At 54.1% G+C, this 15,198-nt stretch overlaps 5 protein-coding genes across 5 annotated transcripts; 3 read left to right on the forward strand and 2 right to left on the reverse strand.

Annotated features, from left to right (window-relative positions):
- Positions 1-190: 190 nt before the first annotated feature.
- Positions 191-1,547, forward strand: POSPLADRAFT_1132206 (hypothetical protein; the record flags this gene model as incomplete). Its single annotated transcript, XM_024484186.1, has 3 exons — positions 191-238; positions 275-489; positions 545-1,547. 3 exons carry the CDS (start codon positions 191-193, stop codon positions 1,545-1,547), a joined length of 1,266 nt encoding a protein of 421 aa, XP_024342789.1.
- Positions 1,548-2,329: 782 nt separating this feature from the next.
- On the reverse strand, positions 2,330-3,167 carry POSPLADRAFT_1132181 (hypothetical protein; the record flags this gene model as incomplete). The annotated part of the gene is made up of 3 exons (XM_024484184.1): positions 2,330-2,458; positions 2,517-2,681; positions 2,727-3,167. The coding sequence occupies 3 exons, from the start codon at positions 3,165-3,167 to the stop codon at positions 2,330-2,332; spliced, it is 735 nt and encodes a 244-aa protein (XP_024342790.1).
- Positions 3,168-7,264: 4,097 nt separating this feature from the next.
- On the forward strand, positions 7,265-11,182 carry POSPLADRAFT_1043526 (hypothetical protein; the record flags this gene model as incomplete). Its single annotated transcript, XM_024478335.1, has 6 exons — positions 7,265-7,508; positions 7,823-8,117; positions 8,473-8,660; positions 8,785-8,895; positions 9,154-9,424; positions 9,544-11,182. 6 exons carry the CDS (start codon positions 7,265-7,267, stop codon positions 11,180-11,182), a joined length of 2,748 nt encoding a protein of 915 aa, XP_024342791.1.
- Positions 11,183-11,769: 587 nt separating this feature from the next.
- Positions 11,770-12,947, reverse strand: POSPLADRAFT_1131382 (hypothetical protein; the record flags this gene model as incomplete). Its single annotated transcript, XM_024484072.1, has 2 exons — positions 11,770-11,849; positions 11,876-12,947. 2 exons carry the CDS (start codon positions 12,945-12,947, stop codon positions 11,770-11,772), a joined length of 1,152 nt encoding a protein of 383 aa, XP_024342792.1.
- A 277-nt stretch (positions 12,948-13,224) lies between these two features.
- POSPLADRAFT_1177447 (hypothetical protein) lies at positions 13,225-15,168 on the forward strand (the record flags this gene model as incomplete). Its single annotated transcript, XM_024488504.1, has 6 exons — positions 13,225-13,413; positions 13,479-13,560; positions 13,612-13,987; positions 14,042-14,242; positions 14,297-14,606; positions 14,665-15,168. The coding sequence occupies 6 exons, from the start codon at positions 13,225-13,227 to the stop codon at positions 14,950-14,952; spliced, it is 1,446 nt and encodes a 481-aa protein (XP_024342793.1). The 3' UTR covers positions 14,953-15,168.
- Between the last annotated feature and the right edge of the window lie 30 nt (positions 15,169-15,198).

Raw genomic sequence — 15,198 nt, forward strand, 5'->3', positions numbered from 1 at the left:
GGGAAGTCGAAGTTGCGCAAAGAGATAGCGTAGAGTTCATTGAACTCCCTTCCCTTCATGGTGCGTGGTTGTATACTCACGGATCCTTCTCCAATTGAGCGATGTGGATCTGTCTTCCATTCCAACATTTAGCTTGACGTCCTGTGACCGCGTGAGTAGCACCCTCCACATAGCGATGAGAATTGCTGATATGACCTTGCGCGCCGTGGCTGTCGCTACACCGAAAACTGTCATAAAGGTGAGATGCCTCCCCTGTCCATTATCATACTTTCAGAACATCTTCAATATGGTCTATGAAGTCCAACACGAGCCCTGGAGGAGCACTTACATCGCTCTGCAGTCAGCATTGACTTACTTCTTCCTCATGCCATTATGGGCACTTTCCTCCATACCTCGAATCGTGCGTCCTAGGCCGTCTTGGTCGGCTCAGAAGACGTTCCTTCTGAGCTATGCTCGTCATTGGTCCGTCGTTGGACCTGTTGTTGAACGGTGCGTTTGCAACGATGAAAATACATCTGCACCGCCTTACTTCTTTATCATGCAGAGTTGGTCAAATCACCAAAGTGCCTGACCATCGCGCGATATCAGATGCTCCGAGCGTCAAGAGCGTCTGGCTCGAGCCTACTCCACGACTCCTTGTCGGCGACGTCGCACGCTGGGCGGAGCAAGCCGACGTCCGCCCTATCAGTATTCCAGGGTATTGGTATGACAAAGACGGCTGCGATACGCCAATCGGTGCGCCCCCGGAAGAAGGCGAAAAGGTTGTTCTCTATTTTCATGGCAGTGCCTTCATTGTCCTATCCGCACATCCTCACACCATGACGGGGCCATGTGTCCCTGCGGTTCTGCGTCATTCTCCTGCGAAGCGCGGACTCGCGGTAGAATACCGACTCACAGGTCCCGCGTCGTATGCCAATCCATTCCCCGCGGCGCTCATAGACTGTATCGCAGGATACCACTACCTCATTGATGTAGTTGGCTTCGCACCAGAGAACATCATACTACTCGGCGACTCTGCGGGCTGCAATCTTGCTCTTGCGCTGGCACGGTACATCGTTGACAATATCGCTGAGCTTTCAACTCGTATGAAGCTGCCGCCGACGCCCCCTTCTTACTCCATGGTGCTCCTATCGCCGTGGTGCGACCTCGGCACGTCGCACGAGACCCCTGGATCCTCCGCGCTCACTTTCTGGTACGACTATCTGGCCGACCTACGTACGGGGCTTATGGGCGCTGCACGCCGCGCGTATACCCACCAGCTCCCTCCCAACGCTCCCGAAATCAACCCCTACATCTCCCCCGCATCGCTACATCCAGGTTGTCATGCGTCATTTAAAGGCTTTCCGCGGACGTTCATCGACGTCGGTACTGCCGAGAGATTCCTGGACATGTCTCACACACTGGCACAAAAGATGAAGAGAGATTTAGGAGACGCGAACGTAGTATACCGAGAGGCGCAGGACGCAGTGCACTGCTATATGTATTTGCCCTTTGAGGCGGAGGAGGCTGCCAAGTCGATGAAGGCGCTCGAGGCATTCTTGGAGTAGGCAGGCACTGAGAGTGGATGCAGGTACTATCGCTACAGTAGCTCCTGTAGGACAAACTCACTCTTCCGACGCCTCAGACGGAATCCGATGATGCTTAGGGATTTGAACTTTCTGCTTTGGTTGCGTTGCTACGTTGGCTCGCTGTTGTTTCCTTGCAGTACTGTTTGTCCTGTCTGTGTCTAGTATATAACGCGTTATTTAACTTCGTCAGTGTCGTTTCACTCCAACGGTGATGTCTCACACGTAAGTTGAACTAATGAGGTCGGCGACCTATGCGGCCGGGTAGCACATGCGGGACAGCATGACCAAGGCGTGACATAGGTTCGGAAGACTGTCATGTCATGAGTATCGTGAAGACTTGCCACAACAGTTACAATTTACTGGGGTCGCTGAGCGCTGAATCCTCATGCTATCCGGAGAGGTACAGCAACATCGCTAGACTCGGGTGGACATCGACTGCATCTAGTGGATCGCAGCTAGCGGCCTCGTCTTCATCTCGGATGTAGCGCTATCTAGAAATGGACCGGCGCAAGGACCATATGGTGATGTAATACACCCAGAACCCATCAAAAGATATTTCAGACCTCCGTTGGCACGAAGCATGAGGAAACTATAATATTTGCATAGTCCAGTCACATTGGTTGGTTCTGGCTCTTGGAAGCAGCTGTTCTCGTAGCTCACAATGTACAGCCTAATAAACGTTTGGCCGCAAATTCTGATCCCAAAGTTCCGACGAAACAATATAGTACATGTTACTCAAACGACAACGGCGATCTTACATTTTAGGCCGCGTGCACCTGCAGTCCAGCCCAAACGCCACTGACTTCCAAGCCAGCCGCTTCGAGCGTGTCCTTGAGTTTGTGCTCCTCGTGAAGTGCATGAATATCGTCGGAGCCACCTATTGACTTGCCCTGGGTTGAAGGTTGCTGTTAGTTGCCACACAGTCAGCTGGGTGCGGGTGGTGCATACCTGCAGGAGAATGTTCGGAACTGTACGCCTGCCCGTCAGTCTCGCTAGGATCTTCTGAATCATTGGACCATCTGATCTTGTGTTCAGCTCGATGACGACTGGCGGAGGATCAAGTTCGTAGCTGTGGAGGAGCGACTTCGCACGCTGCGAGAAGCTAAAGTGATACTCTACTGGTCGGGAGATGCACGCATAAGACTGATTTACGACAACGTACGGGCAGTACGTCTTGCTGAAGATGACCAATGGGTGCTCCTCCTTCAGGACTTTCATATGACTCTCCCAGTTTGAGTCGCCGTCCGGTGCGTACACGTCCAGGCCGATACTGTCGTCTGGGTTCACTTCAACGCGTCCGAGGCCCGTCACGTTGATGTAGCCCTCGTCCTCATCGAGTCGTCGCTCAGGATATTCCGAGACGAAATATAGTAGCCCATGGATCTCAGACGCCTGAGCCTTGCGCTGTGTGACCTCTTTGAGTTTCGCGAGCGCAACCTGGCCGGCGTGCGAGGACGACGGGGAGAAACCAAAGTCTTTGAGGGACTGCGGTAGCGACCAGAGGGAAGCAATGTCGTGCGTGCTTACGTAGAAGAGCAAGAGGGCCGAGAAAATGATCGTAGACCAGACGACGCGCCGACGGCGGAACGAGGATGCCATAGCTGGTGGTAGAGCCTAGTACGGTCTTGACTGCGAATGGAAAACGAGCCGTGCGTCTTGGACTACTAGTACAGGACTGACAGATGTGATGAAAAGGCAGTGCGTGTGTCAGCAAATTAAATCAGTGTGTATAGAGTGGTCGAGCAGTTTCTGACTTTCTTGGGGAACTAGCTGCCTGCAATGTTCAACTGAGCACTACCTGACAGAATGCAGTCGGGTTTGGAGTGTCTGCTTAAGAGCTGCTTCGCCCGCCGTAATGCGCGTCTGGTTTGTTCCGATCAGTCGCGATCACGTGTATGAAATGTCGCGCGTTGCGCGCTCCCTGACGTTCTGTAGTCTCTTATCGTGACACTGAACGTCCTCTCGCATGACGTTTGGATAAGGAACAGAGATTTTATGCTACGCGGGTGCAGTAGCAGAGGTCTCGAGTTATGACTCTGCATCATATGTAGCACTGGCAAGACGAGGGGTGCGCCATGAGAAATGCATCCCAGGATACCTCGCGCAAGGAGCTTCGGTTCACAGGGCTCCAAAGAGTCCTCCAGATTCTTCATAGTCTCTATCTTATGCATGCGTACACTATGGAGCTTTGTTCCAACCCGAGAAAAGTCACCTGAGACAGAAGAATCTCATTTAGTGTTGCGAAAATATTCACACATCGCATTTCCAAGGCTACATCACGTCTCCATTTCCCTTGGGGGCAATAAATACGCTTTATACTTAATCAAAGTATGCAGCGGGACATAAGCGACCTCTCCGTCAACCAGTCCCGGGGGCCCAACCGAAAGCTCATGCAATCTTCTGCCAGTTATGAACAGGAATAAACTACATTTGCTCACGGATAGCGTTGATGGTTGCTATTGGAGGCACATGTATGGAAACGTTTGGTGCATAATCTGTAAACGCAAGGTAGACTTCCTGTTGTCCCAGTGATTCCACACCCTGTCTAAGCTCGCACGATGAGCGCGCATACTATCGCCTGCCATTTCACAACGCAGGTGAAATGGGCAGAGAAACGAGCAGCCTCCACTCGTATACTCCTCTTACTGATTCAATTATGAAGTCATTTCCTTGGGTATAAGCCGTTCATGTTTCTCCACCGAAGTCCTGCACACGTGGGCCCGCGCTCCGCGCACTGCCACTAGATCCCTAGAGGAAAAGGCGGGTTCATAGCACAATCGTTTCAGCAAAGGCCAGCACATCTACTAGGATCACCCGGACGTCACTCCTGATAGCTAGTAACTAGCTCTCTGGACGTACCAAAAAGACATCACATTCGTGTTAGGGTGGCCTACTGACTGTAGATGCGAGACAGGAATATAGCGCGATGGTCGCATCGAACACTACGGGGGAATCCAAACAGAATGCATGTGAGCGAACTAATCCGATGTAGTCGGGCGCTGAGCATTATAGACACACGGTTCTATTATCCACCCCTCGCGCGAGGCACGCAAGGGGTGCTCACATCCTCAAAATCATGGCACCGAATTTGTTGGAAAAATTCACCTACAGGCGGCACTGTGATGTATCAGGTCCGACGTCGTATCTTCACGCAATCTGCTGCAGGAAGCTCGAAGACCTGAGTACAGACTGGACTAGAGGTACGTATCCTAGTTTGTCTGAGACCAAGGGCTGCAGCGCCGCTCAACTTGCTCAACTCTCTGCAGGACAATAGCACTATAGCGTCCGCTCCTGAGCCTTCTGGAATTCCGGACGATCGGCCCTCGATAACCTTACATCTCTCGACGCCCGTTGTCGTGAATCTGCGAGTCATCAATCGATCTGTCAAATCTGAATCTCCGCAGTACACTAGCAGCAAGCGCCTGTTGTCTTGGACCCTGACCCTGGCGTCCAAAGCCGATCCATCGGAGACAGCGTGGACAGCGGCACGGTGTCTCGATGTGCCTCAGGTACTGTATATTTGGAACTTGGAACTTGGACTTGGACCTAAGGGCGGCGTTATTATAGCTTGAAAACTGTGGCGGGTACGCATACTAGGAGTGCGGTGACTAAATAATCATCATATTCGTGATACCAGTGGATGCTCTGCATTGTGCGCAAGTTTCAGGACACTTGGAAGGCACGACCATGGTCAACACCGCTGCGTGTATACACATGAAGCAGTCGAACTAGAGCCAGGAGCAGATCAGCAGTGCCTGCGCTATTGCGGTTACCAATTGACACATTGGACAGGGCCAAATATGGGGTTTCTATTGTGGGACCACATCTGATACCACGTACAATTGCATGAGAGTAACGAAGGTCTTCTTCGTCCATGTCAAACGACTGGACAGTGCACTTCTGGTCTCTACGTATGCCACACGAGAAGCGTAGTGAGCACGTCGGTCGTTATGCCGCCGCAGATGGACACTAACCTATTCAAGGGAGCTCAGGGCTCCAGCATATCTTCGGTATCGCGTTCCAATGAATTGAACTCACTCACAAGAAGCTTCAGTGGCTGACTCCTGTCGAGCCCAGTGTGAACGCGGCTTGCATCGTGGGACGCTGCGTCCGATTATACCACGAGTAGTGTGGCGACACTCGTCCCCTTCTGCCGAAAGCAGCAGGCTAATGTGCTGACTCACGCGCACTATCTGTACGCCACCATAAAGGCCACTTGCTACTCAATCACAAGCGATAGCAGTTGTCATGTAGTCAAAGTCAGTGCCATGTCAGTGTCTGCATACAAGAATGACAGTGGGCCCCCCTGCTTCATTTTTGCGCGAACTAACGTCGACAAACACACGCGGTTTGTGTTGGTCATGTCAGATGTCCCGTTCCAGGCCGCAAGAATATTACTTACCTGTCCGCAACAGACAGATTGTATCCAACAGTGCCACTTGGCGAGCCGACGCTCTTGATCAGCTTGGTCCTGGACGTTTGGTCTTGACGAAAGCGCATCAGACTCCGCATATCGCATCGTCAGTGCTGCCGACCACTGGAGTAATAGCCCTACATTTTAGTCAGACTTGAGTTGTTCAAAAGGAACACTCGTGCGCATTGCTCGATTTGAATCATGCCGGACCACCGCGGTGGGTGCTGCCGGAATCTAGAACGCTTTCTGATACGTCATGATCCACGAGGCGGTGCTCCCTATATATGTCTTGTGTCTTGTCTTGTAGCCGAAGTAGTACTGCCAGCTATGTCGGCCTAGGCGGCCTACCCCTCTCTAGCTCGCCCGGGTTTAAGGTTCGTGTACGCATGAAAGTGCCGCGTCAATGCCGACTGATTTTGTTCATTCCAGCCAACGCAGACGACAGATAGGCACCATCAGGTACTCTATTGAATGTCGTAACCGATACATTGCCCATTGGAGTCTCGAGGGAGACCTGCCTGTGATCCGGACGAAGTCTGGCATCAACCAGAAGGGGTAGAGAGAGCTATCACACACCTACATCTCTAATAACTTCTTCAACGGTCTGGGGATTTTGAGTTGTGTGATTGCATATGGATGTGATCGTGTGCGCATCATACATGCGGATGTGGGCCTCCGGAAGATGGCCGTAAATGAAAGATTGCGATCGATTATTGATCATTTGGGGACACGAGCTATTCCGTTAGCTGACCGTTCCGGCTGGGGTGTGGCCAACTGTGAAACTTGCTACGCCGCACAGCTTGTGGACGGCCCGCGGCATCGCCCCGCGCGCGCCTTGCTTACGCCGACCGCTCGGCGGGTGTCTCGTGGTGCTAGCGTGATTGGGGGACCTCCGGGCTGTCTTTTGCCTAGAGAATAGTGCGCAGTCTGCAAGTGCATCCAGGTGCATGGTCGTCGGAGGGTTACACTGCGTTTCACGACGGTTACGCCAAGGAGTCGCGCTCACGTGAGGGCGCTCAGAGAGTGGTCCTCGAGGCATCCCTCGGAAGATCAGTCTGACAACCAAACTAGCGACAACCGCCGGCCTCTCTCATCAATATACAGGGTGCGGTCCGGGCGGTATAAGCTTGCACACCCTCCCCCGTCCGCGCTCGTTCTGGCGGCTGCCCCCTCCCTCCAGCTCGCCGGAAGCCCACTCTTCATTCGCGGGACTCGCTTCTAGCCTGCAATCCCTTCTGACGGAATTCGCGATCTCTTGATCGAGCGCGGAGAAGTAGCCGCCATGGCAGAATCCGTCTTTCCACTCACGCTCGACGACACATCCCCCACAATTGCATACGCACCTTTCGCCGACACTTTTGGACTGCCCAATCTGACGGCAGGATGGAGCCCATACTACACTGATTCTGGCTTCTCCACCGACTCTGGTCCCTCGTCCTCGAGCTCTGGCGTTAGTAACGTCGGGAACGGCACGAGCTTGCATGTGACTGCACACGACGGTGCACAATTCGCTATCCGCTGGAACGGTAAGTCTATGTACCATGAGTCAGTGCAGAATTGCAGATCCACTGCCAGGCGCACTGTGCATCTTGTCCACTGCTGTCGTGTTCCCTCATTCACTTCCAAGAGGCCCGAGACGGACAATGCGTCAGAGTACTTGGCCGCAGCGTTTACCCCACACGTCCTTCCCCGTAATGGAGCTTTGACTGATGCTGCATCATTGCTGATGATGCACGTCGCAACCGTGTCGGGCGCATCAACAATCATTGAAGATCGCTCTGTCTACATCATCCGTGTCGTCTGACAGCCAATGGTCGCTCATGCTCGTTGCTTCATGCAGGCACTGCTATCAGTATCCACGGTACTGTGACTGCCCCCTCTTCGAGCGCGTTCACGTACTCGGTATCGCTGGACGGCATCTCCACTACAAACTACTTATCTTCAATATCTCAAGTACCGTCTGTCAACACTGCCAGCACAGACATTCTCGCGCAATTCGCGAACCTCACAGACACGTCGCACGAGGTTGTATTAACTGTCCATATTCCTGGGATGTCAAGCAAAGTTAGCACCACTAACCTCGACGCTGTGGTCGCATTTGACCGCGCTGTCATCGATATGGACGGCTCTGGGAGGTGGGCTTATCCGTATTCTGCTTCATTCACTTCGTCGGAATCTCCTTCACTATTTTTACCCATCTCCCACATTCTCCTGTAGCAGACTTAGCTCTCATCCCATGTTTCCCCCCTTTTCCCTCCGCACTTCCTCCGGACCTCGTTGCCTGCCTCGCTCCTCTTTATCAGCGCACCTTTGGACCTTGGGATGACCTCAGCCCACCCTGTTTCCATACGGCGGTCCCAACCGGATGATCGTATCGACTATGTCGCCTTCTGTTGCCCATGCTCGCTCCACTTTTCCTTCGGGTCACGACAACCCTCTCCTACACCACCTTTTCTGTTGCTTGACCGCCGTGCTCACCCATTTTGACAGCCAAGCTACGCCCACTTCATCACAACTTCCTTCGGCCACCAGCATACCGACGACCACCAGCGTGCCCGACAACCTGATCTCGTACCGGGGGCAATGGTCCTACGAACCGAGGCTCCTCCCGAACTCTCCCAGCTCCGCATTTCACACGAGCACGAGTGTGGGAGACACCGCCTACGTCAACTTCAATGGTACGTCCATGTTCCGCGCACTGTCGGAGCTTCTCATCTCCAAGGCGTAAAGCGGACATCGCACCGGCGGTATCTGTCGCGCGCTGAGACGCCCAGAGTGCAGGCGAACACCACCATCAGTCAGGGTTGCTGAAAATGCTATTGTGCTGCGTACGTCGCCGTCGTGATCCGCCTCTGCCGGCGGACGGCACCTTTGTTTGCGTCCTCGCCTTCGCCTTGAGGCCGCCTGCGTACGGTGTGTGGTATTGGCGTAATAATATCCAGTGGCGCGTCCGCCTGATGCCCGGCTCTCACGTTGCGCTCTCCAGCGCCTTTCGTGGTGGAATGTTTCGTAAATTTCAGCGCGTACGTATCCTGCAGGATGGCTACGCGGTGCGCCCGTGTCAGCTTGTGCCACGCGTTTTACCCTGCGATGGATATCCACCTTCCCTGCTGTGCATCAACGTGACTGTCGAATTTGTTTAGTTAAACTGACCACATCCCACTTCCATAGGCACGGCAGTGACTCTCGCTGGTCTGACGACACCGTCCTCAGGAAGATACAATATTACGCTCGATAATACCTCTTATTCGACTTTGTCCGCACGCTCGTCTTTCACCGCGTCCACGCCAACTATTCTGTTCTACGCCTCCGATCTCGATCCAGAGGCTATGCACTCCCTGGAGATCACTAATGCGGGACCCGCAGTTGGAGAGGAAACCAGCTATTTAGTTGTGCTAGCGGGAGGGGTAAACGTCACTACCTTAACGCCACCAGGACCTGCGTGAGTGTTTAACTTTCCTCCCCAAGTCTCCGTTGGCCGCCAGCGGTGTATCGCTGGGCTCATTTTGCCTCCTCATCGCCTGGTCTTTGCATGCTGACAATGTGAGACGTTTGCTACAGTGCCACGCCTGTAGGAGCGACTTCGACTTCGTCAAGTCTGGCTCGCGGAACCGTTGCAGCTATCACAATAGGAGCAACGTTGGCCGTGATAGCAGCCATTGGGCTCGTCGCGATGCTCGTGTTGTGGCGAAGACGAATCACTCGGAGAAAGCAGAGCTTCATCGAGAACCCGCAGGTAGGCTACTGGCGGACGAATTGGCGAAGATGGTTCGGTCCTGGATCGACGCAGCCCGAGTACGCGCATGGACCAGGGGCCGGCACCGAGAAGCACGACATGTGGGAGGACGGTCGGAGGCGGTCACGGACAGGGGTGCTCAACATCGGCATGTACCGTGACGACGACGAGAAGATGGAAGGGGGCGTGGAGAGAGGGCAGGCGAAGGGGAAGGCGGTCACCCGTCCCCGACACGCGTCACAAAATTCTGACGGGAGCTTTTCTATCGAGCTTCCCGAGCTGTCCTCGACGCCGCTCGAGTATCCGCCCCATCCGTTCCCCTCAACTCCACAGCCTCTCTCTTTGATGTCGCAGATCTCGACCGTTCCTCGCGTCGCCCCTTCCACATCGCTACGAAGTGCGCGCCCCCGAGGGCCGCGAGACATGCACGGGCGGGATAGCAGTCGAGGGATTTTGTTGTCGGAAGCTATTTCGCCAATGTCCGAGGATGAGGGGGAAGATGACATACCTGCGCTCAGAGTCGAGTTCGCGCAGGAACAGCGGCGGCCGGAAAGGCGCACGGAGAGATACCTGAGTGCCGGCGGTCTGTCATTGCCCCACTCTCTCATGCAGGCTCTGTCTCGCAGCAGAGACGCGGAGGATGAGAATGGAGCAGGCCCATCCGGGGAATCGCGGCCGTCCACATTCCTCTCCTTCCTTGACTTCTCATCCTCGTCTTCGAGCTCGGTGTCGGGCGGCCGCTCACGCTCGCTTCGTCGGTCTGCTTCCAACTCTCGCTCCAACTCGACTCGCTCCAGCCGCAAATCACGGCGCAACACGGGCAGCGAGCGCAGCACCAACAGCACAGCCCCGCCAGAGCGGCGCATGTCATTGGGGCTGTCTATGACGGTAGGCGGCGGGCCCACAGCCAGTCGTCCGTCCCTGACCCCTGACATCTCCCTCCGGGTCGTTCCTCTTCCACCACCTGTCGCGATACCGTCGGATGTGCATCCACGAGACGTCTCGTTCGTCTCAGAAACCGACCCCGATCAAATGGGCATGCCATCTCCCACCGACTCGCTCCCGCTGACCATGTCCGAGATCCATTTCCGACACTCGGTTCATTCGGCGATGTCGCATGTAACGGAGTCTCGCCGGACGAGCGCAATCAGGAGCAGCAACCCCCATCCCCCGCATCCGCCGCTACCCGTGATGTCCTCCTCTTCATCGCCTTCGTCGCTGATAGCGGGCACGCATACGCGCGACGGTTCCCAGGTCATACGATCGACCATTGTGCAGAAGCTCATGGGCCTTCCTGTGACGGATTCAACCGCTAGCACGCCAGCTGTCACGCCGACGACTGCGACTGTCCCGAGCAGCCCGCCTGCGCCTCCAGAACCCGGTCCTAGCACGTCGGGCACGCCAGCCACCTCCAGCTTGGGACATCGAACAGGATTTAGCTTTAGTTTAGGCAGGCATCGATAGGACGATTCTTCTTGGCTTTCGTTTGGTCTCCAAGTCTTGATTTATCCCCAGTGTTGCTTGAATATCAGCGGATACTCGCTTCCCGTTTTCGCTTCTCATTCATTGTACATCTAACGCATTGCATCCCTAAATTATCTCAGTCCCTTAGGATGGTGTACCACACTCCTTGCTTACCCCACCCCCATGCCCGTTCGCGATCACTCGCGATGTCATTCTGCATTGTACAATCACGGGCCTTCTTGGTATACTGTACATCGGCTAACCAAGCCTGAATTCCATGAATGTGCTGCTATACTCATGCTGCAATAAGATATGAGAGGGAGAGCGTCATTTGACATAACATAACACCAGACACCGGCAGAACGTCCCTGCGAAGGCCTCCGCATTCGCCTCCGCTACGCATCCTCACGTCCCTTATAACGAACGTAGGACTGGAAATGATTCAGCGGTCCCCACCAAACGCTAATCTTGTCAGGTCCTACAACGCCGATGAGGACTGGCAAGTGCTCCGGCCTCCTGTTGATAAGTTTATAAGATGAGCTACCGGGATCGCGCACCAACACAGTAATACGTACGGGAACCCACGGTCACTGACCGTGCCCGCCCCCGCAAACACTCGCCGAGCAGGTATATCGAAGCCCAAGTGAACAACTCCCTCGGAGGACACCTGTAATTTCCAAGAACACACTCCACGGGGAACGTGAATATCTCCGGTGATCTTATGCGCGTGGACCTCCATGGCATCAGGATGCCAGGACAGGTACAAGACCTCCAAACCATTCGGCCCGTAGTCGCCAATCCAGAGCCCTACAAGTGACTCAGGCTTCCACTCGTCGCTTTCGGGATCGATGCCAATGCGAATTTCGCACTTCAATGGATAATATCGCGGAGGCGCGGGGGTGAGGTCCTCAAAGGGTATAGGTGGCTCGAAGCTACCCCGGAAATCTTTATGTGGGCATGTGATGGAGATCGCGGGAGGTTTGAGATGCTTTGTGGGCGTGCTGAAGACGAGGGGTAGGCGGACAGCAGGATAGATGCGGACGAGCTCGTGCTGATCAACAGACACTGGGGTGGAGATCTTCAAGCGGGGCATCCCGCGTTCGCCCTCATACCAACTCGCGCCCTCCCATGGAAAGTCGGGATGCGGGAATGACCGACGGTAATTCTGCATAAAGTAGCCATCTTGAGTAGAAGACAAGACTTCTATACGAGACAAATGGCAGGAATCTATGTCTGCATTCGATGGGTGCGCTAGATCGCAGTATACCGAAACGGTCCCGGATCCGTTCGATCCCTTGTCCGCCATGCATCTTGGCGGTGGCTGGAAACCGATGGTGACCACAGGCATGTATTGTGGGCGGAGTAAACGTGTGTCGGGGGATGAAGAATCGGGAAAGACCCAGCTCTCTCCGACAATCCCCGCATAGTCCTCGTCGACTGTGAGACGGAACTCCATAATATTGCCTCGATAGGGATGATCGCTTGCCCAGAGCCCACACAGAGGCGCATACGCGTGAAGGAGCTGTGTGTACACGGTGTAGAAGGATAGCCCGTGGAAGTGACTCAAATCCCGCAAGCCATACCTCGCAGAGAAATGCTGCCACAAGGATATTTCATGCAGATACTTGTGCAGTGTTCTGCAGGTGCTGAGCAGATATGACATGTCTTGTGCAGCCAGATAGTGCACAAGCTCGAATAGAATGTCGTAGGGCAAGTCACAGATGCCGGTCTCCCTGAGATTTGGAGCAGATCGTGCGGCATCCATCTATCTGCAGCCTGTCGACGAGGAAAGCTTTCGGGTGGGCGATTTCGATGGAGAGATCTGATGATATCTAGTCCCTGCGACGACTGATGAGAGAAAGGACAGCAGATGGCTGTCGCTGTGCAGGCTGGCGAGGAGAACCTCGGAGGATTGTGAGGCCATCGTGCATGGGGGCAGGCAAATCACATTTCGTCAATTTCCTCCGTGCCGCCTGCCCCTGCTAAATTAAGTGTTCTTATTGGCGCTTGTCTCACGAAACCCGCGTTTATGCTCTTCTCTCATGTCCACCTACTTGTATGAACTGCCGACCACGGGGGCTGTATTCTTCGCTGGAGTATGTGAGGACCCAACGGTCTCCTATACAACCGCGATTGCCGATGCTACAGAGACTCGCGCTAACTTGCGCGCTGCACTGAAAGAGAGCAAGCGTGCAGATGACGGAGGAAAGGACTACCTGAAGCTTGTCAAGGTGAGTGCGGTGACATCTGCAATACAGTTCACACCATGTCTTTGAGCTGATTATGGAACTACTAGGTCTTAGATGACTATCTTCCCTATTTGTACGCGATTATGACTTGCGTCCACCATGGGGAGCTCATGCTCAAGACCGAACCTAGTGGGTATCTCTTATAGTGATGTAGCCGTCGCCAACGATATAACTTCTTAGTCTTCAGTTGGAGGACTACCCTCTCCTCGACGCTGTTCCACAACTCTCCCCGTTTATCTATTCCCACCATAGCCACTGAGTTATGCTTTACCCAACTTACCTATGGGTTCGCACTGTCCAACCTCGCTCGCGCTGTCATCCATTCCCTGGGTGCGTACGAGCGAGATCGTGCTATCTCGGACGCAGAGAGGAAAGCCAAGGATGAGCGCCTTGGGTTTGCCGTCACGCTGCTATGCAAAGCCGCAGGCCTGTTTGAGTATATTGGGAAGGATTGCATTCATGAATGGGAGCTCGAGCGCGATCGTGTCGTCGCTGCTGGACTCACATGCCCGCGCCCGCCAGATCTCAGTCGGGAAGTCGTGATCGCGTTGAGCAAGTATGTCATCCGTTCGACGTGCTCTTTCAACGTCCTGACCTCAATATTCTCTAGAATGGCCCTCGCGGATGCACAGACACTTGCCATTCGGAAGTTGCTCTCGAAGGCTGCGTTCGACAATACTGTAACGCCCGGTCCTCCACTACCCAAGTCTCATCCCTCTCCGATTCTTATTGCCAAGCTACATCTGGAATGTTCTGCCCTCTATTCTTCTGCGCGGTCGCTCGCGAAGACACCTGGGGATTATCGCAACTCGTCCAAATCGAAGATAAAGCTCTCCCTTGGTAAGGACAGAAACCAGACTCCCAGAGATGAAGGTGGTGAGGAGGTTTCTCCTGAGCTGCGCAGGTACCTCTCGGAGGAGGCCGACTTCCACGCGGCACTCGCACGAAAATGGCTCGGTGTCGATGCTGGTGAGAGTGGAGGGACAGCGAGAGGCGGCATCGCCGTAGGATTTTTGACTTGGGCGAAGAAAGATCTAGAAGAGTTGAAGAAGCAGCCAGGCGTGATGGCGACGGACAGGGAGAAAGAGATGCGTGAACGCCGGAGAGAGAAAGTCGTCGAAGAGCTGGAGAGCGTAAACGTCTTCCTGAAGGGATACAAGAACATGAACGACACAGTGGGTTTCACGCACTCGTCATCCTAAGCCAATCGCTGATGCCTGGGCGCATCGTTAGGTCTCGTTTCAACCCGTTCCACCGCAATCTGATCTTCAAGCATCCATCCCTGCTGGACGAGCAGCGGTAGCTTCAAAGATTTACTCGAAGCCAATCCCTGCGTTCGGTCCAGGCTCGATTGAGGACACTCGGCGTCAAGCGGAGGCCTTGGAGCTTGCGTCCAGCATGGGCGATCAGAGCGAGACGGCAACGCTCGTGGGAGGGGATGTTTCTCATCCCCAACCGGAGGACTCACATGTCAGTCCTCGGTCTGGAAGTTCGTACGCAGGGGCAGGGTCGTACTTTTAACGGGATACGGTGTTTGACGAATGCGCTGACGCGGAAGACAGTCAGGTATTGTAAGTCTTATCGAATGGTGTTGTATCGTTAGCGGAGACAGGTCTTAGTAATTGGCACAATGGTTGTAAAGTATCTTGGTCATACTTGCGTCGGTCTGTATGAAATTGTCGGGTGTGACGTACAACGTCGGATCATAATCATAATATGATTCGCGTTCATCGTAAATAGTACGGCATAGCTCAAAATTTTGGATCA

This window comes from Postia placenta, assembly GCF_002117355.1.
Source record: "Postia placenta MAD-698-R-SB12 unplaced genomic scaffold POSPLAscaffold_2, whole genome shotgun sequence".
NCBI lineage: Eukaryota > Fungi > Basidiomycota > Agaricomycetes > Polyporales > Adustoporiaceae > Rhodonia > Rhodonia placenta.